The sequence below is a fragment of the Mauremys reevesii genome, linkage group 7, assembly GCF_016161935.1.
Source record: "Mauremys reevesii isolate NIE-2019 linkage group 7, ASM1616193v1, whole genome shotgun sequence".
Taxonomy (NCBI): Eukaryota; Metazoa; Chordata; order Testudines; family Geoemydidae; genus Mauremys; species Mauremys reevesii.
Window position 1 is genome coordinate 69,258,075 of NC_052629.1, and position 23,481 is coordinate 69,281,555.

General features: G+C 49.3%; 1 protein-coding gene across 1 annotated transcript in view; it reads right to left on the reverse strand.

The window, feature by feature from the left end:
- TLL2 (tolloid like 2) overlaps positions 1–23,481 on the reverse strand; it is a 202,912-nt gene that overhangs the window by 137,368 nt on the left and 42,063 nt on the right. Inside the window, exon 2 of the mRNA XM_039482452.1 lies at positions 812–922. Coding sequence (XP_039338386.1) covers positions 812–922 — 111 coding nt within the window. The remainder of the gene's footprint in view (positions 1–811; positions 923–23,481) is intronic.

The following is a 23,481-nucleotide window of genomic DNA, read 5'->3' on the forward strand; positions in this document are numbered from 1 at the left end:
CATGGCCACTCAGTGTGGCAACCTTTCCCCCTTTAGTGCTGGCTAGGCTGCCTAAAGGTTACAAGCTGCTACAAGGTTAGCTAAGTATCAGAGGAGTAGCCGTGTTACTCTGGATCTGTAAAAGCGACAAAGAGTCCTGTGGCACCTTATAGACTAAAGCTAAGCTAGCTAAGTGAGCAGGGATTGTTAGTTCAGGCAGTGGAGGCTCATGTATTAGGATCCAGAGGTGCAAGTTCAATCCCCGTTGCTGACAACCCACCCACGAGCACTGGCATTAAACAACAATTGTTAGCTGAACTGAATTACAACCAAATTTCGACGGTAGCCTCTGCACATAAGACTACAGTGATTTAATTATACGGAAAGTGTGAAGAAGCTACATTATTCCATTAAGATTGTTGAGGACAAAAACGTGACTATGAGGGCTAAATCTCAAATGATCCATTTTTATAAATGACTGAGTTCAAACTAATTAACAGATCTACTTGTAAGTGTTGTGGAACATTCATTCGGTACTCTACGAGTAAGGGCTGTACATTTGGGGAGGATATTCTAGCTTTCATACATGAGAAAGAGGCTGAATCTCAGTTTAAGTGCAAAAGCTAAGCTCAGTCTTGACCGAGCTTTCACAATGGTGCGGAATCCAATCCTCCTCTGATTGGAATAAGTGGCAAAACTGCCCATGCATTTCAATGGCTGCGGGATCATGCCAATCCTTAGCAAATGAGATTGAGGGGCTGCTGCTTCAGATCTACTCTTGCAATAAAGCCTGTGTAAATAAGGCATTGTCTCTCATATTGTCTGCACATACCTGTAGTGTGTCTTGTATTCTCATCCAAATGCTTTGTTAAATCAATAGTTCTGTCTATCTGAAACAGCTTCAAGTCCTCTTCGTCTAAAGCAATATCTCCCCAGAAGGCAGCTGGAGACAAAGGCAAAATAAATTACAGTTAGTTCAGCTCTGTTTTGGAAGGCAAGTGTCAGTCCTATAAAGGATTGTATATGATCCACATTGCAACCAGAATTACCCCTGCGGACTGAAAGATGGCAGGGACTGGGAAAAGGTCATAAATGACACTAGCTTTTCAAATGGGGCTGGAACCGTCAGACTAATAGAGGCCTGATACAATGTTTAAATTAAGCCACTTTTGCTGAATAACCAGAATGGAGTCAAAGGAACTGAATAGCTAGGATTCCTCATGCCCTCCTTTGTTTTATTGCTGGCTCCAAACCAGGGGCTTAAGTGGTACAATTCGCCCTTTATCCACATCTCACTCTACAACTGGGGCAATTAACCAGCATTTCCCCCAACTAAAAAGGGAAAACGTCAGCCAGTTTGCAGCTCAGATTTAGATTTGAACTGTGTGTTAACAACTTGCACCAGATACTGTAAAGTGACGCTGTAGGGGGAGTTCTGTAATTGGATCCGGCTTGCAATTTCTAGAGAGTTTTAATTTTGTTAAAAGCCTGGAGTTTAAGACAGGTGCCATAAAAATAATAAAACAGGACAGATCCCTCAACGTTTGTGACATGGAGAAATAAATCCTATTAAATCCTTTCCATGGAAAAAAATGACAGCCAGATTAGGATCAAGATGACTTTGTGGTGTACAGTTACCGTTTTCGGAACGTCAACAAAAGAAACACACAGAAGAGGTTGATCAAACACAAATGGCTTTTTTAAAGAGAACCCAAGTTTTGAATAAGATTTGTTAGTAGTTGCATGGAAGTTTGTGTATGTTAATGATAAAACGAAAGGTTAAATAAGAAAATGAGGCAAATTCGTCCCGGCTGTAATCCCACTAAAGTCAAGAAGTTATACAAGGGATGAACTTGACTTACTGTTACTATAAATGCTTGATTCTCCCCCCCACCACCACCATTACTACTACCACCGCCACTACCGTCAATTTAATGCAAGTGTTTGCATCATTGAAAAAGGTTCCCTGCAGCATGGGAAACACAAACAACCAAACTGTGCTAGTGCCCAGAGGACATCATGCTTACCACTCCAGCTTTGCTGACAAGACCACATGAAATGCAAAAAGGACCCAAACATTAGAATGAGTGAAAAGATGCACAGCAAAAAACATTTCATTTTTTAAATATAAGGAGTTAACTTGGGTAAGGGATTTCCCCCCCATCTACAATGTTTATATTTTAAATCTCCCTTTAAAATGTAAGGGGGAGGGGGAAAAGCCACACAGCTGAAAATAAAGGGAATTCCCTGAGCCATCAGAATGGCCAAGGAACAAGAGGACAGAAATCATGCAACGGGACACAGAAATGTGTGACTGACTCTATTTGATTATCAAACAGTAGCGGTTCACATCTATATAGCCCCTTCCATCCCAAAACCCTTAAACTTGCACACGGCTACTTCTGGGGGCAGAGGGCAGCAACCAAACTGCTCAGTGTCACGGAGTGTGGGGGAGTCAGGGCCCTGCACCCCCCACTTCCTGTGATTCACTGTGACTCTGAGCCAGCCAGTAAAACAGAAGGTTTATTAGACGACAGGAACACAGTCCCAAGCAGGGCTTGTAGGTATAACCAGGACCCTTCAGCCAGGTCCCTCTGTGGGGCAAGTATCTTAGACCTCAGACTTGGGGTTCCCTGCCTCTTCCCAGCCAGCCCAAAACTGAAACCAAAAACCACCCCAGCAGGCTCTCTCCCCTTACCCCTTTGTCCAGTTTCTCGGGCAAAGGTGTCAACTCGTCCCACCCCCCTTCCTGGCTCAGGTTACAAGCTCAGGTACCGTCCCTCACCTAAAGTCGTCCCTTGCTCTCCCATCCCCCATGCAGACAGTTCCAGTTGCGTCACATCTCTCCCCCCTTTGAGACTGAACTCAGCAGGGTCACTCTGACCAGTGACCTGGGGAAGTTCAGGGCCCCCTCTCTGGGACAACGCATCCGCTATCATATTGGCACTTCCTTTCACATGGACCACGTCCATATCAGAATCCTGGCAGGAGCAGGCTCCACCTCAAGAGCTTGGCGTTGACTCCTTTCATCTGGTGTAGCCAGGTCAGGGGAGAGTGGTCGGTGTACACAGTGAAGTATCGCCCAAACAGATATGGCTCTAGTTTCTTAAGGGCCCACACCATAGCCAGGCATTCCTTCTCAATAGCTGCATAGTTTTGCTCCCAGGGTAGCAACTTTTTCCTCAGGTACACAATGGGGTGTCTCTCCCCTTTTTCATCCTCCTGCATTAACACCGCTCCCAGTCCCATGTTTGAGGCGTCAGTGAACACCATAAAGGGCTTGTCAAAGTCTGGGTTTGTCAGAACTGGGCCACTGACCAGAGCCTCCTTCAGTGCCGGGAGAGCCCCCTGGCACTCCTCAGTCCAGACCACCTTGTCTGGCTTCCCCTTCTTGCATAGTCCAGTGATGGGGGTGGCTATGGCGCTAAAGTGGGGCATGAACCTTCGATAGTACCCCGCCATCCCAATAAAGGCTTGGACCTGCTTTTTGGTTTGTGGAGCAGGCCAGTCTCTGATCACCTCCACTTTGGCTGGTTCCGGCTTTAGGCAGCTGCTCCCCACCCGATGGCCCAGATAAGATACTTCAGCCATCCCCACCTTGCTCTTCTCAGCTTTTACGGTCAGCCCAGCCTCCTGGATTCAGTCCAGCACTTGTTTAACCTGGGACACATGGTCCTCTCAGGTCTGGCTAAAGACTCAGATGTCATCAATATACGCCACAGCAAAACTCTCCATCCCTCTCAGTAGCTGATCCACCAGGCGCTGGAAGGTGGCTGGCACTCCCTTGAGGCCGAAAGGCAGGGTCAGGAACTCCTAGAGCCCCAGAGGGGTGATGAAGGCCGATTTCAGCCTGGCATCTGCATCCAGTAGCATTTGCCAGTAGCCCTTTGTAAGATCCATGGTGGTAAGGTACCGAGCAACTCCCAGCTTGTCTAGGAGCTCATCAGGCCTGGGCATGGGGTAGGCATCGGATACAATGATGGCATTAAGCTTCTGATAGTCCATACAGAACCGGATAGACCCGTCCTTTTTGGGGACCAGCACCACTGGCAAGGCCCAAGGGCTGGAAGACAGCTGGATCATCCCCAAAACCAGCATTTCCTTGACCTCTCATTCCAGGTTCCGAGCAGTTTTTCCTGTGACGCGGAAGGGGGAGCATCTTATAGGAGGATGTGATCTGGTCTCCACCCGGTGGACAGTCAAATTAGTGCGTCCAGGCTGGTTGGAAAACAGCTGTCAGTACAGATGCAGCACCGCTCTGATCTCAGCTTGCTGGGCAGGGGTCAGACGATCAGAGAGGGGAATTGTTTCCAGGGGAGAACCAGATCTTGTCCCAGGGAATAGATCTACTAAAGGGTCATCTCCCTGCTCCTCCCAATGTCCACACATGGCCAACACCACATTCCCCCCCATCATAATATGGCTTCATCATATTGACATGGTACACCTGGCAGTGATGTGCCTGGTTAGACAACTCCGCCACATAGTTTACCTCATTTAGCTGCTTGACAACCTTGAAAGGACCTTCCCAGGCAGCCTGTAATTTGTTTTTCCTCACGAGGATGAGAACCATCACCTAAACCCCGGTGGCATAGGCGCGGGCCGTGCCATGAGGTCATACCAGACTTTCTGCTTCCTCTGGGCTCTGGCCAGATTCTCCCTAGCCAGGCCCATGAGCTCAGCCAGTCTTTCTCGGAAGGTCAGGACATACTCCACCACCGACTCTCCATTGGGAGTGGCCTTCCCCTCCCATTCATCTCTCATCAGGTTTGGGGCCACCTTACCCACCTGCTGTATAACAGTTCGAAAGGTGAAAACCCAATAGACTCCTGGGGTACTTCCCTGTACACGAACAGCAGGTGAGGTAAGTACTTGTCCCAGTCCCTGCGGGTGCTGGTTCATAAAGGTTTTCAGCATTATCTTTAGCATCCCGTTGAACCTCTCCACCAGCCCGTTGGATTGGGGGTGGTATGCTGAGGCCCAGGTGTGCCGGACCCTGCATTTCTCCCACAAGCACCAGAGCAGGGCCAACATGAAGTTGGACCCTTGGTCGCTCAAGACTTCCTTGGGGAACCCCACTCGGCTGAAAATGGTCAGCAGCGCATCCGCCATAGTGTCTGCTTCAATGGAAGCTAAGGGCACTGCCTCGGGGTAGCGGGTGGCAAAATCTATGACCACCAAAATGTAGTTCTTCCACGACAGGGTCGTCTTACTGAGAGGTCCCACTATGTCCATAGCCACCTTCTGGAAAGGCTCCTCTATGATGGGCAAAGGTCTCAAAGCCACTTTCCCCTTGTCCCAGGCCTTCCCCACCCTCTGACAGGGGTCACAAGATCGGCAATACTGTTGGACCATAGTAAAGACCCCAGGCCAGTAAAAGTTCTGTAGCAGCCTCTGCCTGGTGCACCGGATTCCCTGGTGCCCTGCAAGAGGGATGTCATGGGCCAGGTACAGTAGCTTGCAGCGAAACTTCTGGGGGACCACCAGCTGCCTCCTGCTCCCCCACGACTCCATTTTCCCTGGGGGAGCCCATTCTCGGTACAGGAATCCCTTCTCCCACAGGAACCTCTCCTGGCAACCTCTCCCCATGGTATGTACCACACTGAGGTCAGCCAGGTCCCTTAGCTTCCACAAGGAGGGATCTTTCTGCAACTTGGCCTGAAACTCAGCAGCTGGGGAAAGGATGGGGACCGGCTTCCTCTCACTGGCTGGGTCTGAAGCCACAGCCTCCCTGAGCCGTGTCCCTGGGCACTCCCTCCCCTCCGGGGTAGGGCCCTGCACGTCAGGCAAGGTGCCCTCCCCGAAGTTAGGGCATAGTGCCCCTTGACGGCTCTGGCTATGGGTTACGACCAGGGCACCCTGGGGGTTGCTTGGCCAATCCTCCAGGCCTCCCCCCATTAACACCTCAGTGGGCAAATGGTGGTGCACCCCCACTTCCTTGGGGCCCTCCTTGGCCCCCATTTCAGGTGTACCCTCGCCATGGGCATCTTGAATGGGGTCCCGCCCACCCGTCAGGGTCAGGTAGGTGTTCGGCATCACCCGATCTGGAGCTACCACCTTGAGCCGGGCCAGCATCACCTCAGTGCCCTTATCCCAGTATCCATTGACCTTCCTCCCATCCACTTCCAGGTTAACAAGGCTCTCACTCCACAGGAACAGCCCCACGTCCACCCTGTAAATGGAGAACTTTGAGTCTGGGGCATCCAGCTCCCCAGAAGAGCTGGCTTGGGGCCCTCCTCTCTCCTGAGCTGTTGATAAGCTGCCAGCCCTCCTTGCCTGGGAAGCCTGCCCCACGTCCGGCTGGGTCTCTACCCAGTTAACCCTCTGTGGGTTCGGTCTGCTCAGTCTGTCCTTGAGTTTGGGGCACTCGGACTGTATGTGGCCTCTCTGGCCACAGAAATAGCAGCCCATGTCCTGCTGGTCCCCTCGAGCTGGTCGGTTGGCCCTGACACTGGGTGTTCCCCTTGGGAGGGGGTTCTCCATATTCCCCCTTTGTGAGGTCCCAGGGTTACTTTCTGCATCGTGGCAGGCCTGTTCCTTTGGGACTCCTCTCCCACACCCCCCAACCCCGACCGGCTCTTCACAAACTCATTGACCAACTGCCCTGCATGTCGTGGGTTCTCTGGCTTTTTGTCCATCAACCACAGCCTCAGGTCGGATGGGCACCGCTTATACAGTTGCTCTTGTACGATCAGTTTAACCAGGTCCTGCTTCGTCTGGGCCCCATCTGCCCACTTGCTGGCGTATCCCTCCATGCGGATATGAGACCTCATAAGAACATAAGAAAGGCCGTACCGGGTCAGAACAAAGGTCCATCTAGCCCAGTATCTGTCTACCGACAGTGGCCAATGCCAGGTGCCCCTGAGGGAGTGAACCTAACAGGCAATGATCAAGTGATCTCTCTCCTGCCATCCATCTCCATCCTCTGACGAACAGAGGCTAGGGACACCATTCTTACCCATCCTGGCTAATAGCCATTTATGGACTTAGCCACCATGAATTTATCCAGTCCCCTTTTAAACATTGTTATAGTCCTAGCCTTCACAACCTCCTCAGGTAAGGAGTTCCACAAGTTGACTGTGCGCTGCGTGAAGAAGAACTTCCTTTTATTTGTTTTAAACCTGCTGCCTATTAATTTCATTTGGTGACCCCTAGTTCTTGTATTATGGGAATAAGTAAATAACTTTTCCTTATCCATTTTCTCAACATCACTCATGATTTTATATACCTCTATCATGTCCCCCCTTAGTCTCCTCTTTTCCAAACTGAAGAGTCCTAGCCTCTTTAATCTTTCCTCATATGGGACCCTCTCTAAACCCCTAATCATTTTAGTTGCTCTTTTCTGAACCTTTTCTAGTGCTAGAATATCTTTTTTGAGGTGAGGAGACCACATCTGTACACAGTATTCGAGATGTGGGCGTACCATGGATTTATATAAGGGCAATAATATATTCTCAGTCTTATTCTCTATCCCCTTTTTAATGATTCCTAACATCCTGTTTGCTTTTTTGACTGCCTCTGCACACTGCGTGGACATCTTCAGAGAACTATCCACGATAACTCCAAGATCTTTTTCCTGACTCGTTGTAGCTAAATTAGCCCCCATCATGTTGTATGTATAGTTGGGGTTATTTTTTCCAATGTGCATTACTTTACATTTATCCACATTAAATTTCATTTGCCATTTTGTTGCCCAATCACTTAGTTTTGTGAGATCTTTTTGAAGTTCTTCACAATCTGCTTTGGTCTTAACTATCTTGAGTAGTTTAGTATCATCTGCAAACTTTGCCACCTCACTGTTTACCCCTTTCTCCAGATCATTTATGAATAAATTGAATAGGATTGGTCCTAGGACTGACCCTTGGGGAACACCACTAGTTACCCCTCTCCATTCTGAGAATTTACCATTAATTCCTACCCTTTGTTCCCTGTCCTTTAACCAGTTCTCAATCCATGAAAGGACCTTTCCTTTTATCCCATGACAGCTTAATTTATGTAAGAGCCTTTGGTGAGGGACCTTGTCAAAGGCTTTCTGGAAATCTAAGTACACTATGTCCACCGGATCCCCCGTGTCCACATGTTTGTTGACCCCTTCAAAGAACTCTAATAGATTAGTAAGACACGATTTCCCTTTACAGAAACCATGTTGACTATTGCTCAAGAGTTTATGTTTTTCTATGTGTCTGACAATTTTATTCTTTACTATTGTTTCAACTAATTTGCCCGGTACCGACGTTAGACTTACCGGTCTGTAATTGCCAGGATCACCCCTAGAGCCCTTTTTAAATATTGGCGTTACATTAGCTAACTTCCAGTCATTGGGTACCGAACCCGATTTAAAGGACAGGTTACAAACCTTGGTTAATAGTTCCGCAACGTCACATTTGAGTTCTTTCAGAACTCTTGGGTGAATGCCATCTGGTCCCGGTGACTTGTTAATGTTGAGTTTATCAATTAATTCCAAAACCTCCTCTAGTGACACTTCAATCTGTGACAGTTCCTCAGATTTGTCACCTACAAAAGCCAGCTCAGGTTTGGGAATCTCCCTAACATCCTCAGCCGTGAAGACTGAAGCAAAGAATCCATTTAGTTTCTCCGCAATGACTTTATCATCTTTAAGCGCTCCTTTTGTATTTTCATCGTCAAGGGGCCCCACTGGTTGTTTAGCAGGCTTCCTGCTTCTGATGTACTTAAAAAACATTTTGTTATTACCTTTGGAGTTTTTGGCTAGCCGTTCTTCAAACTCCTCTTTGGCTTTTCTTATTACACTCTTGCACTTAAGTTGGCAGTGTTTGTGCTCCTTTCTATTTGCCTCACTGGGATTTGACTTCCACTTTTTAAAGGAAGTCTTTATCTCTCACTGCTTCTTTTACATGGTTGTTAAGCCACGGTGGCTCTTTTTTAGTTCTTTTACTGTTTTTCTTAATTTGGGGTATACATTGAAGTTGGGCCTCTATTATGGTGTCTTTAAAAAGGGCCCACGCAACTTGCAGGGATTTCACTTTAGTCACTGTACCTTTTAACTTTTGTCTAACTAACCCCCTCATTTTTGTATAGTTCCCCCTTTTGAAATTAAAGGCCACAGTGTTGGGCAGTTGAGATATTCTTCCCACCACAGGGATGTTGAATGCTATTGTATTATGGTCACTATTTCCAAGCGGTCCTGCTATATTTACCTCTTGGACCAGCTCCTGCGCTCCACTCAGGATTAAATCTAGAGTCGCCTCTCCTTGTGGGTTCCGTACCAGCTGCTCCATGAAGCAGTCATTTAAAGTATCGAGAAATTTTATCTCTGCATTTCGTCCTGAAGTGGAATGTTCCCAGTCAATATGGGGATAATTGAAATCCCCCACTATTATTGGTTTCTTAATTTTGATAGCCTCTCTAATTTCCCTTAGCATTTCATCATCACTATTACTGTCCTGGTCAGGTGGTCGATAATAGATCCCTACTGTTATATTTTTACTAGAGCATGAAATTTCTATCCATAGAGACTCTATGGAACCTGTGGATTCACTTAAGATTTTTACTTCATTTGAATCTACACTTTCTTTAACATATAGTGCCACTCCTCCCCCTGCACGGCCTGTTCTGTCCTTCCGATATATTTTGTACCCCGGAATGATTGTGTCCCATTGATTGCTCTCAGTCCACCAGGTTTCTGTGATGCCTATTATATCTATATCCTCCTTTATCACAAGGCACTCTAGTTCACCCATCTTATTATTTAGACTTCTGGCATTTGTGTACAAGCACTTTAAAAACTTGTCCCTGTTTATTAGCCTGCCTTTTTTGATGTGCCAGATTCTTTTTTATGTGACTGTTTATCATCTGATCCGGCCCTTACATTATACTTCTCATTCCTCTGCTCCTGACTATAACCTGGAGATTCTCTATCATCAGACTCTCCCCTAAGAGAAGTCTGTGTCCGATCCACACGCTCCTCTGCAGCAGTCGGCTTTCCCCCATCTCCTAGTTTAAAAACTGCTCTACAACCTTCTTAATGTTTAGTGCCAGCAGTCTGGTTCCACTTTGGTTTAGGTGGAGCCCATCTCTCCTGTATAGGCTCCTCCCATCCCAGAAGTTTCCCCAGTTCCTAATGAACGTGAACCCCTCCTCTCTACACCATCATCTCATCCACGCATTGAGACTCTGAAGCTCTGCCTGCCTACCTGGCCCTGCGCGTGGAACTGGGAGCATTTCTGAAAATGCCACCATAGAGGTCCTGGATTTCAGTCTCTTCCCTAGCAGCCTAAATTTGGCTTCCAGGACATCTCTCCTACCCTTCCCTATGTCATTGGTACCTACATGTACCACGACCACCGGCTCCTCCCCAGCACTACACATCTAGATGCCTCGAGAGATCCGCAACCTTCGCACCAGGCAGGCAAGTCACCATACGGTTCTCCCGGTCATCACAGACCTAGCTATCTACATTTCTAATAATCGAATCTCCCATTACTAACACCTGCCTTTTCCTAGAAACTGGAGTTTCTAGGAAAACCTCAGGGGTTTTACGCTGGCTCTGGAACCTTTGCCGGTACATCTCAGGAATCAGCCCAAACTCACGTAGCAGGGCCTTTTTGAATAGTTCATAGTCCCCTTTCTCCACCCCTTCCAGTTGGTGGTACAATGCCACAGCTTTGGGGTCCAGTAAGGGGGTGAGAACCTGGAGCCTGTCCAAAGGACCAACCTGGTACAGCTCACAGGCCGTTTCAAAGGCATCCAGGAAGTCATCCATGTCCTCCCGCTCCTTACACTGGGCTAGGATGCACTTATCGAAGCTCCATGCACTCTTGGGTCCCCCCTCACTCACCACAGCGGGGGGCTCGCTGCTCCTCAGCCTCGCCAGCTCCAGTTCATGCTGCCTCTGTTTTTCTTTCTCCTCCAATTCATGCTGTCTCTGTTTTTCCCGTTCTGCTCACTCCTGCATCAGTTCCTGCTGCCTCACCTCCAGCTCTTTCAGCCTTAATTCCTTCTCCAATTGCAGCCGCCTCAACTCCAGCAATGGGGAGGTCCGCTGGGACGATCCCCTGCTGGCCGGCGAGCTTCGCCAGGAGGATCCCCTGCTGGCCGGGGGTGTCACGGTGCCCTCAGTATTTGCTGGGCTCCTCCCGCCCTTCCCCTAGGCATAAGAAGGAGGGGTCTCAGGAAGCCCTCAGCAGCCGGCTGACCACTCCCAGCTGGGACAGACACTGGTGCGTACGCTGCATCTGCCAGGCTGCTTCCCTCAGAGACAGGGATCAGTTCATTTGAGGGATCACCCTCCTCCAGCTGGGAAATCAGCTGTTCTTTGGTGAGCCTCCCACTGCGCAGCCCCCTCTGCTTGCATAGCTCGACCAGGTCGCTCTTAAGCCACTTAGCATACATCTTCCTGCTGGCCACTCACAGGCCTGGGTGCTCGCCACTTCCCACAGTTTCCAGGGAGACCCCTAGTGTGCCAGCCCTTCTCGAGGTCACCACCTCTCTGCCAGGGTCGAGCTGCAGACTCCCTCCGCCCCTGGGACCGCTCGCTGCAAACCCCGGGGGACCCTGTTACTGCAAAAGTCCTTCTTGCTGGTTAAACACCCCCTGAAACTGTCCCTCGCTGACTCTTCAGCACGCCTGGTCCCCGTCAACCCCCCTTCATTTTACTGCTCCACAGTCACTTACTGCAGGAAGCGCTGTCCACAGGGTGCAGTAGATCTCACCGCTACCACCAGTTGTCACAGAGTGTGGGGGAGTCAGGGCCCTGCACCCCCCACTTCCTGCGATTCACCATGACTCTCAGCCAGCCAATAAAACAGAAGGTTTATTAGACGACAGGAACACAGTCCCAAGCAGGGCTTGTAGGTACAACCAGGACCCTTCAGCCAAGGATCTTAGACCTCAGACTTGGGGTTCCCTGCCTCTTCCCAGCCAGCCCAAAACTGAAACTAAAAACCACCCCAGCAGGCTCTCTCCCCCAGGGCCGCCCAGAGGATTCCGGGGGCCTGGGGTCTTCGGCGGCGGGGGGCCCTTCCGTTCCGGGACCCGCCGCCGAAGTGGCCCGAAGACCCGCGGCGGAGCCCCGCCTCCAATTACCGCGGCGGGACCCGCGCCCGGCGCAGCCCGGTCTTTGGTGGTAATTCGGTGGCGGGGGTCCCACCGCGGGCCTTCGGGCACTTCGGCGGCGGGTCCCGGAACAGAAGGGGCCCCCCGCCGCCGAAGACCGGGCTGCGCTTCAGCGGCGGGTCCCGCTTCCCGCCCCGCCCCCTTACCCGAGCGCGTCTCCGGCGGGGCCTGAGCTCCGTCCCGCTCAGAGCTGCGTGGTGAGGGGGCGGGGCTGGGAACTCAGCCCGGAGCTCGCAGCCCCGCCCCCTCCCTACGCCGCTCTGAGCGGGGCGGGGCTCAGGCCCCGGCCCCGTTGGAGTTCCCAGCCCCGCCCCCTCACCACACGGCTCTGAGCGGGGCGGGGCTCAGGGGCTTGGCCGGAGACTCGGCGCTTGATGCACTGAGGCTCCAGGAGAGGGACGGAGGCGGGAGCTTCCGCTCTTCTCTTGGGGGCCCCTGCGGAACCCGGGGCCCGGGGCAAATTGCCCCCTTTGCCCCCCCCCAGGCGGCCCTGCTCTCCCCTTACCCCTTTGTCCAGTTTCCCGGGCAAAGGTGTCAACTCGCCCCACCCCCCTTCCTGGCTCAGGTTACAGGCTCAGGTACCGTCCCTCACCTAAAGTCATCCCCTGCTCTCCCATCCCCCATGCAGACAGTTCCCGTAAAACAAGATGACATTCCCAGATTAATCCACCCCGCTCCCTACTGCGTCACACTCAGGACACATCAGTGAGAGGAGAAGCAGTTCTGTCTAAACCCCTTCTTATAGGAAAGTCCCACAGAGCAGAGAGGACTGTGGCTTTTAGAGTCTCAAATGACCCGGACCCCCTATGCTGTGTGGAGCTCAATTGCTCCAGAAGCAGAAGAGGATGTGTTGTCCCCTGTTTAGATTTAAACCTGTGACTGCACTGAGTCTAGGACCAACTCCCGCTCTCACTGATGTCAGTGGGACTATACTTGTAAAGCAAGCAGAAGTTGGCCACTGGTGATTAGACCATAAAGCTAACCCCCCCCCCCCCCCTTAATCAAAGGGAAATTTAACTGCACTATGGTGGTTGCGGGCCTCTGCACCAGCTGCCCTGTAAGCTGAGGAGATCAAAAGCTATCCCCAAAGGGAGATGATCTCTCTCTCCCCATTATCACAAACCACCAGACACAGCATCCCAGTTTGCCTTCTTCCCCTGACCAAAATCATCTCAGACTCCACCCTGTGGAGCTGCAAAGCATTTCCTGACTTGGCCACAGATTCGCTGTGTGAGTTCCTTCACCTGTGTCCCAGGTCCCGCTCTGCCCTGTAACACTGTGATAACAAGACATTTTTCAGCCAGCACTAGAGGGGATGAAAATATTTTCCCCAGGTTTCACACTTTTTTTTTGTTTGTTTCATTCAAAAAATTTTCCTGGAATTTTTCATTTTTGAGTAAACGATTCAATATGAAAGTTGTCAGGGGATTGGTCTTCTCCTGGCCCTTTTTCCAATGGAGAAAAGGGGAAGAGACCAAGGTGTGGGGCAGGCAGGGGAGGAACCAAAAAAACCCCAAACAAACCTGAGAACAAACTTTTGTTTCCAAATAAAATGACAATGTAATTAGTTGAGAAATCAAGGTAAGGAAACCAAAATTTCAGTGTTTCAAAAAAACCCATTTTCGTCTCTGCTACTTTTCTTTGTAAGCTACATACCACAAACTCAATCAAACGGGTCACAAGCAACAGAATCTCATCTACACCGTTTGCTAGTCATTATTATTTGCATGCATCCGACGAAGTGGGTATTCACCCACGAAAGCTCATCCTCCAATACGTCTGTTAGTCTATAAGGTGCCACAGGACTCTTTGCTGCTGATTATTATTTGTGTTTCAGTGGTACCTAGGAGTGCCAGTCATGGCCCACGACCCCCCTGGTGCTAGGTGCTGTACAAACACAGAATGAAAAGACAACCCCGTCACAAAGAGCTGACACGCTAAGTAAATACAACCCAGTGCCTAGCACAGCATAAGCAACGTGTAACCAACTAGAACAGTGTCAAATCACAGCCAGTCAAGCAAGCTTTGCTGCAAGGCCAACGAGCAGAGCTAGCTGGAACTTACAGAAAACTTTGAAATTGCTCCTCGTAACACAGATCAGCCCACAAAAATCAGACATTAAGAACAGAGTGAATGTCCATCCTCTGGATGAAGGGCTGGAGCCCAGCATCATCACAGCACTGGCCACACAAGCTTTCAGCACAGCTCACCAGAGTGCTCCCAGATTGCTCCGCTCAATGCAGCTCAGCAATCCATCCTGTTCCAGTCCTGCCATCCTGGGGCAGACCAACGGCCCATCCCATCAGGTATCTCCTCTCTCTGGCAGTAAAGAACAATGCATGCTTCACAGAAAGTCAAATACAGCTATTCTACTTAGATGGTCAGATCTCTGGGGGACGGGTCCCAATCCCTAACTGAGACCTTTCCTGTCCTCAGCTGGTAATTATCTTATTCCACAAACGAGTAAGTGGATGAAGGAGGGGCTTGTAGCCAAAGCTCTAGACAAGAACTTGGAAGACTTGGGTTCAATTCCCAGCTCTACCACAGACTTCCAGCATGACCTCGGGCAAGTCATTTTAATCCAGGTGCCTTCATTCCTCACCTGCATAATGGCGCCAATAATTCGGTCTTACCTGTTTACACTGTAAGCTCCTCCCAATAAGGACCATCAGGATCTATGTTTGTATAGTGCCTTCCACAGCGGAACAGCCTCAGTCTCAGCTGGGGTCTCTACCCAGCACAAATGAAGAAAGCAAGATGTCTAGCCTTTGCAACGTGTGTCTTAGATACTGTATTGGCAGAAGCTGTGATTCGTATAAATTGTTCATCTTTTTCAGAGTGCCACTAAATCACGTGGAACAGTCCAACATCCTGCGTTAGAGAGTTCCACAGGGGAGTTCTTATGCCACAAAAAAAGACATTCCTTGTGCTCCACGTCTCCTCTCCTTAGCCAGTCTTAGTATTTGTTTGTTTCAATTTACTCTGCTGCTCTACTTCAAAACCTTAAACAATTTTCTTTTATCTACCTGAAACTGCCTTTCAATTAGAGCAAGCACCCTCCTTCTTCATTTATAGAAGCTCCTGGGGAGCCTAGTCCACGCCACTCTTTATTTTAATACCTCCCCCCTTACATGGGCACTTTTCATCCATACAGCTCAAAGGACACAAGTAACATCCCCATTTTACAGATGGGGAAACCGAGGCTAAGGTCTTGTCCAAAGTCACATAGCAGGGTTAGTGCTAAGAACAGAACCTAGGCCCTCTGACTCCCAATCTCTATCCACTGAACCACAATTTTATTCATGTCTACTCTATTTCCTCCCTCTTTTCCAACCAAACAACCCTATCTTCCCCCCCGCCCCAATTCACAAAACATATGGAGGCCCCTAATGGCTCCAATTATTTCATCATCTTTCTCAAGAACTTTCCTATTTCTGCTGTGTGTTGTTTTGTCTCTTGGAGGAGGCAATCAGCACCAATCACGAGATTCAAGACAAAGCCAGGCCATGGATTTACATAACACCGCTGTTGCATTTTCCATGTTATTCTATATCCCCAGGCAGAAGTTCCTCCAGCCCCAGTGAAGAATTTGCTTTTGCTCTGAAGTCATACATGATTCTAAAAGATGGCCTGTGACAAAAGAAGAATTACTCCAACTTTTATTTCCAGCCGCCGGTGGTCCCAGAGTGCCGTGGAGGAGGCCACTATCCATCATAGTCCAGCAGTGGCTGAGTAGCTTTCCTTACTGGGGGTCCCAAATGGAAACACTGTGCTACAACTTCTCTTCTGCTGTCAGTGGTTACTTCCTCACATTATTCAGCTTGAATGATGCTCAATTCCCAGCAGTTATCACCCACCAAAGAGCTCTTCTGTTTGTTCAGGCATTTGCAGGGAGCTGTCCCCGAGTGCAGGCCAGGTCCTTTTTTCTAAGAGGTTTCAACAAGTTCCAAACCTGTCAGCACATGAGTTGTATGAAGCATTTCAAAAGCATCCAAAAATACTTGCTTTAACTTTAACAGGAAGATTTCCCAAGAAATTCAGACTAAACAGCAGACTAAAAGAAGCTTATAAACCCACATCTCTCAAACTGACTTTTTTGCCAAGAGCAGGCTCAAAATTACACACAGGTACAGACTACAACATTAATTGCAACAATGGACTAGCTTTTGTTAAATATATATATATATATATATATAAAGACAACTTCTAACCTGCAGTCAATTCATGTGGGCTCCAGTTTAACCCAGGTGACATGAGATGGCTAAGCTTTTCCTTCCCAGCTTTTCGAGCAGTTTCCTTTTTGGTAGAGGCCTCGGTTTGAAAATGTTCTACACATTTATTCATATTTTCATTCTGTGCAGCACTCAACAGCAGTATCACACGTGGAATAGGCTGCAGAGATGCTGCACTGACAGAAGATGAAAATAAATCCTCCTATTCGGGGAAAAGCAGAGCTGTTTCCCCATAAATTTCACTCACAAGCAGTGATGCCATGCGAGTTCCTTAACATCCCATACTTTACCCACAGTAACATGCACGGCTCTTAACCAGTTTCAGTTGCAAGCTACATCGTTAGAACAAGCAGCTTTTCTAGCTTGTCATTCCACTTCCTCTGCCCCTGCGATCAGTTAACAGAACATACCTCTCTGGCCCTTTCTGTTTCTCCTGTTGGTCTCTTCTACTGCAACTGTTTTGAGTGAGAAAGTTTGCTTTTTAAGTAGTGCAGGTTGGAATTTTTATGAGTTTCCTCAACAAATTTTCAACCGCTATTTTTTTTTCTTTTTTTGTGAAGAACTGTGCCTCTTTTTTTTTTTTTTTTAAACTTTCAATTTTGTTTCCAAACCATTAACGGAATTGTTCATTTACCTAGAAGCAGGTTTTGGGTAGAGGAAACATTTTGTTAAAGTCTGAAAGTTTAAAAAAAAATAGGAAAAAACCATCAAAACAATTGGAAAAAAGAAAAACAGGTCAGATTCAGACACTTCACAATAAATATAGCTTCATAGTTACAGGTTTTTTTGCAAAAGTAGAAGTGTTTGCACAACTATCTTGGAATCTCTTTAAAGACTATGGCTACACAACAACTTAAGTGGACATAAGTTATGTCACTCAGGAGTGTGAATTAGCCACCTCCAAGCAGGGCCGCCCAGAGGATTCCGGGGGCCCGGGGTCTTCGGCGGCGGGGGGCCCTTCCGTTCCGGGACCCGCCGCCGAAGTGCCCCGAAGACCCGCGGCGGGGCCCCGCGCTGGTCTTCGGCACCGGGCGGCGTCCCGAACGGAAGGCCCCGCCGAAAGACCGGCTGCGCCGGCGGCGGGTCCCTTCCCCCGCCCGGCCCCAGCCTCTTAGCCCCCGCTCCCTCCTCACCCGGAGTCTCAGCGCCTCGCCGGAACAGCCGCAGCGGGCGGCCGGCGGGGCCTGAGCTCCATCCCGCTCAGAGCCGCGTGGGAGGCGGGGCTGGGAGCTCACGCGGAGCGGAGGAGCCGAGCTCAGCCGAGCTCCCAGCCCCGCCCCTGACGAGCGGCTCTGAGCGGGCGGGCTCAGGGGCCGCGGAGACTCGGCGCTGATGCGCTGGGGCTCCAGGAGAGGGGCGGAGGCGGGAGCCCCCGCTGTTCTCTTGGGGGCCCCTGCGGAGCCCGGGGCCCGGGGCAAATTGCCCCCTTTGCCCCCCCCCTCTGGGCGGCCCTGCCTCCAAGCGGTATAACTCATGCCAACTTAAGCACCAATGTGGACAGCGCTCTGCTGGTGGGAGAGCATCTCCCTCCCTCCCACATAGCTACCACCACTCCTGGGGCTGGAGTAATTAAGCCAACAGGAGAGCTCTTTCCTGTCAACTTAGAGCAGCTACACTAGAGAGCTTACAGCAGTGCAGCTGCACCACTATAGGCTCTCAAGTGTAGTTGTCGCCTCAGATTTCCTTCCTGCAGTTTACAGAAGTTTCAGTCATTCAATCAGGGAGCAAACACACTAAATGTCACTCAAGCGACCGACCAGTCACACACGCTATGAGCCACACAGGCAGACAACATATGGAGTGCATGCTTTGCGAACAACCCCATGAGCTCATACAGGTTCAAAGTAACAAACTGATGAAGATCAAAGTCTTTTCCCACATAATCATGAACCGAAAGAAAACACTAAATCCGCCAAGCAAATCATTCACTACAACTATTTCACCTACCTCTTGCCTTATTGATGTATTTCAGTAACACACAGAAGCCCCAACTGAGACTGGGGCTTTATTAATTTGTATTACAGAAGTGCCTGTAACCCCAGTTGACATCAGGGCTCTATTGCACTAGCATTGTCCCAACACATAGTAGGAGACAGTTCCTGCCCCAAGAAATTACAATCCCAATAGACAAGACCGAGTTAGAGAGGGCCCCAGAGGCACAGGGAAATGAAGGGATTGCCAATTCCTCTAGAAAAGATCAGCAACAGAACCCAGGTCTCAAGTGCCAGGGCAGTGCTGTGTGCACCAGAGCATGCTGCCTCTCTAGAGTTTCAGCATCTCATAGCTGCAGCACGTTCCTCATTCAAAACATTGCGGCTTAGCGAATAGAGCACTGGAGTGAGACTCAAGAGACGGTCTGTGTTACACAGGAGGTCAGACGTGGTGATCACAATGGCCTCTTGTGGCTTTGGAATCTATTCCTGGCTCTGCCACTGAACTGCTGTGTGACCTTGGGCATATCAGTGTCCCCATCTGTAACATGGGGATAACGATACATAAGCGCTTTGAGACCTAGTGACAAAAGCACCGTAAAAACTAGGTGGTTATTATTGATATACACTCCAATGCCATTTCTTTGGCACAAACAGGTCGTTCCTCTCTAAAGGAGATAATGAGAGCAGGATTTAATTGCAGTGGATTTTTCAGCATTAATTTCCCCCCATACACACAGATTTATATTGTGCACCTGTCAATTAAAAGTCAGTCATGTGCACCACCAATACAACACCCCCCCCCCAACTTCAAATACATGGCAAAAAAACAAAGACAAACTTCGAACTCATCTCACATTCCTAGAGGTGGTGGCCCCAAGAGCAGAACAGTGCAAGCAAAGATTGCTGTGCCACTGCCTACACTACTCCTGCTGTGATTGTTACAAGGGTTTATATAAAAGATGACCCTGCGCAGGGGCGGCTCTACCTTTTTGGCCGCCCCAAGCAGTCATGCGTGGGAGGCGCCCCGGAGCCGCGGGAGCAGCGGACCTCCCGCGGGCATGACTGCAGAGGGACCGCTGGTCCCGCGTGGCTCGGCTGGACCTCCCGCGGCTGCGGACGGTTCGCGGGTCCGGCGGCTCCGCTTGAGCTGCCGCAGTCACGCCTGCGTCCAGCCAAGCCGCGGGACGAGCGCCCCCGCCGCAGTCATGCCTGCGGCAGGTCCAGTCGTCCCGGGGCTCCGGTGGACCTCCCGCAGGCATGACTGCGGCAGGTCCGCCGGCCCAGCCTGCCGCCCCCCCCCCCCCGGCTGCAGGGGACGGGCCGCTCCTCGGCTCGCAGCGGCAGGATGAGCTGGGGCCCCAGCCTTTTGCCGCCCCCTAGATTTTGCCGCCCTAGGCACCAGCTTGTTTTGCTGGTGCCTAGAGCCGCCCCTGACCCTGCGTATGAGGGTGTCTGTACATGGTCAATATAAAGAGTGCCATCGACTGGCACATAATATAACATTGTTATAACAATCAAGTTAGTGCGATGCCCAGCAATTGGCTTCCCCATTATACAGCTCTTAATACTATGGACATGTAGAGGCCATACATTTTCAGGGCTGTCTCTATCTTTCACTAGTGCTAATCCTCTTGCATTTTTTAAAATAAACTAGCAACTAAGACAGCCATTTGCCAAGGGCCTGCATGTGTCACGAGTGTGTTGGTCACTCACTGAACCAAAGCACCCAGCTGATATTTCTGCTGATGATCTGTGCAAATGCCACCAGCTCAGGAATAAAAGGATAATGATTTTGGATGAGTGGGCTGAAAAATTCCCCTGGTTAAAAAAACCTAAAAGCACTCTTCAATATAAAGCAATCACTGTGCAGGCAGGAAGAATAAAGCCCAACAATAAGTCAGCAAAGGACCCAAGAAACCTGGTGAAAAAGGAGGACACCAAATGAGTACTTTGGAACCAAAAAGGCCAGGCCCTGAGCTTCCTCAACTCCCTCTGAGCTGACTGGATGTGGTGGGGGCACGGCACGGCTGTTCAGCGCTCAAGCAGAGAGAGAGGGAGCAAAGAGAATGCTACATTCAGGCATTATTCCTTCCCCACATAGACTGTGCTCTCTCATCATGCACTTCCGAATGTGGAGATCTCTAAATTCTTATACATAATCCTACTACAACGCCCCCTACTGGGAAGCTATTTATACTAACACCACAGGATCAGGCCGGAATTAGCATTCATTCAGTTGGCACTCGATAAAACACTTTTGTGAAAGATGACAATGCGTTAATGAACGAGCCTCTCATGCCTGGGTTTGTCCAATGCTGTGATGAGGCATCTGAGGATATACAATGACTCGCTTTAAGGAACAATACATGCTCTCCCCTGGCTGAATGCTGTGTTATTTTAGCTGAGAACAGCGCTATTCAGTGGCATGGATTATATTGTCTGCCATCATTAGGTTAGCAAAAAGAAGATCCAGGCCTTTTTAATATTCATAACTTTCCTGCTGCTTGCTGCCTCAGTCTTTACAGACATGAAAAGGAAGGAGGATTCTTGTGTATCGCCGTGACTCCAGTCCAGTCAACAACATAATCCATTCCAGTGTGTGGTGAACAAGTCTAGAAGGGTTTAGAAAGTGCAGAGAGCCCATATTGTACTCAGGAAAGCAGCTCCCCCTACGGACTCCAATGACTGAATACCCACACTGTGGCTTCTTTGTCAGAAAGAACATTACTGTGGTATGTCCACACCTTGACAGCTCAAAGTTTAGGGCTTATCTTCAAACAATTAGACAGTGGCAACCCAGGGTGTGAATCCAGCCCACACTAGCTTGCTGTGTTGTAACCGTCCACGAGCACCCTGCTGACTTGTGTCTGCTAACAGTTCGTTAAAGCCCCTTCAGCTAGGACTAGATCAAGGTGCTCTAACGAACAGTCAATGAGCGTCAGACAGGTACACATGGACTTCTAATCCACAACAGGCTATTGCAGGCTAGATTCACACCCAGCTTGCAGTGGTCTGATTGTGTAGACAAGCCCTAAGTGAAGTGGGATGACTCAATGGTTTAAGCATCCGGTTTAGAACACTGAGTGTCCAATAATCACAGGCTCAGATCGCAACTGGGTTAACTCACTGCTTCATTCTTCCGAGTCTATGCAACTTACTTACTTTTCAGAACCAAGGACTCCTCTGTCCTGGGTGAACATTCAACACCCAGTGGTGTCTTTCATAAGAGCAAGGATTTTGACCTGGCCTCCTTGGCCAAAATATCCTTTCCCCTTCACTGTCAGACAGTGTGCTGATTGTCAGCCTCCATCAAACCAGCAGTGCATGCAGGGAGTTTTAAAGGACTTTGGGATGAAAGTACCATCGACATGCCAAAGTGTATATTTAAATTGGTCCCTCCCTACCGCTATCTTCATGGCATACCCTAAGTCAACAGTTTATGCGGATTTGGAAAGCTCGGCATCTTATGGATGAAAGGTAAAACCCAGGCCCTGGATCAAACTGAAAATGTCTCCATCCCTCCATACATGCACATCTCTCCATGTGCTACCCCTTAGCATTCAGGGAAGCAGTTTGCATTTAAAGGATTATAGAAAATGAAGCTGTGTTTGATTGCATTGACTTGATGGGTCCACAGGTGACAATATTCTCCTTCAAACACCCAACCTTGATCAGACTACAGGTCTCACCTCTTGTACTACATGGGGCCATGAGTCTTGCAGCTGGCATTCTCAGTCTGTAGGTGCAGGGACACTGTTTGTATATGGGGCTAGCCTGCTGTCTAAGTTACATGCAGTTAAATGCCACACAGAAGTCGACAGTGATTCCAGAACGACCTGAAAACCTCCTTCAAAGCCAACTTTCTGGCAAGGTGTGCCCCCTTTAGGATTTGTGATGGTTAAACAAATTATACTTTAACCATCTAAATCATCACTTATTCTAACCTACCCAGAATAAGAAATGTGAAGACTAGAATTTGCATTAAGCTCACATTACTTTGTCCCCCTCCTGGCCTAGGTAATTACACTTGATCTTTGGAACATTTAGTGCTGGCCTAGCATCAAGTGACTTTAAAATGTTCTTTTCTGCAGTATTCCAGAGTCAGGCCCTGCCATCCATCACTATAATAAGGCACAGCAAACGAAAGCCACGTACCACCACTGCGCCCGTATTATCAATGCTGCTGCAGCCAATTAATCTAAAGCCTCAGCCTGCTGTAGATCTTCTGGTTCCTGCAATCTCAGGCATATTCATTCATTTCTTATTGATTTCAATAGAGAAACAAAACCTCCAGGGTTGCATCCCCAGAGGCTGCTGGGCAGGAGCCAGCACTTTCCCATTATACAGACGCTGTGCATAAACTCCCAGCTGCATAGTGAGGCATTTATGTCTAAATATAAATAACCAATTAGCAGGCTGGAAAAACTGCTTTTGGAGGAGATGGGTGTGAATCTCCATTCCAAGCCAGCCACAAACGTACTGACCCAGAACCTGAGATGGAACTTTGAGAGCAAAACCCAAAGGTGGGGAGGGTAGAAAGACACAGAAACTGGTAACTGGACACAACCTGGCAGTTTGGTCTGCACTTCTGTTTACATGTTTCCCTTCCTTTTGAACTAAATCCCAGAGAGAAACTCCAGGCAGGTTCCAGTCCTGCCCCAAGTGGATAGAGAAGGTTACACAACACCCCGCACACCACAACAGGCAGCACGTGCACAGCTCTGAAATGCCGCTTGTGAGTCACAGCCTTTGAAACTGTCTTAGAAGGCACACCAAGCTTCTGGGTCACCTAGCTCCCACACAGTGCTTTTTCATCAGTGGATCTCAGAGCGCTTTGCAAACAAGGTCAGCATCATACTCCCCATTTTCAGACAAGGAAACAGGCACACTGAGGGGATTTGCCCAAGGTCTCCCAGAAAGTCATCAGCAGAGCTGGAAATGAAAGTTTCCTATGTCCCAGTCAAGCCTCCCACCGCTATTCTCTGATTTACCTCAAAAAGCCAAGGGAGCTTTCTTCAGGAACAACATGACATTATGAAAGTTAAATGAGAGTCCAGTGGATCGCGCACTGGGTTGGGACTTAGAAGTTCTGGGTTCTGTTCTGGGCTCCCCACCCGTACAATAAGGATAACAGCACTCGCCTACCTCCCAAGAGAGAGATGTTAAAGACTGTGAGGTGCTCAGATACTATGGGAACGGAAGCCAGCTGAAGATCAAAGATAAAAGGCCTTTGGGAACCATCA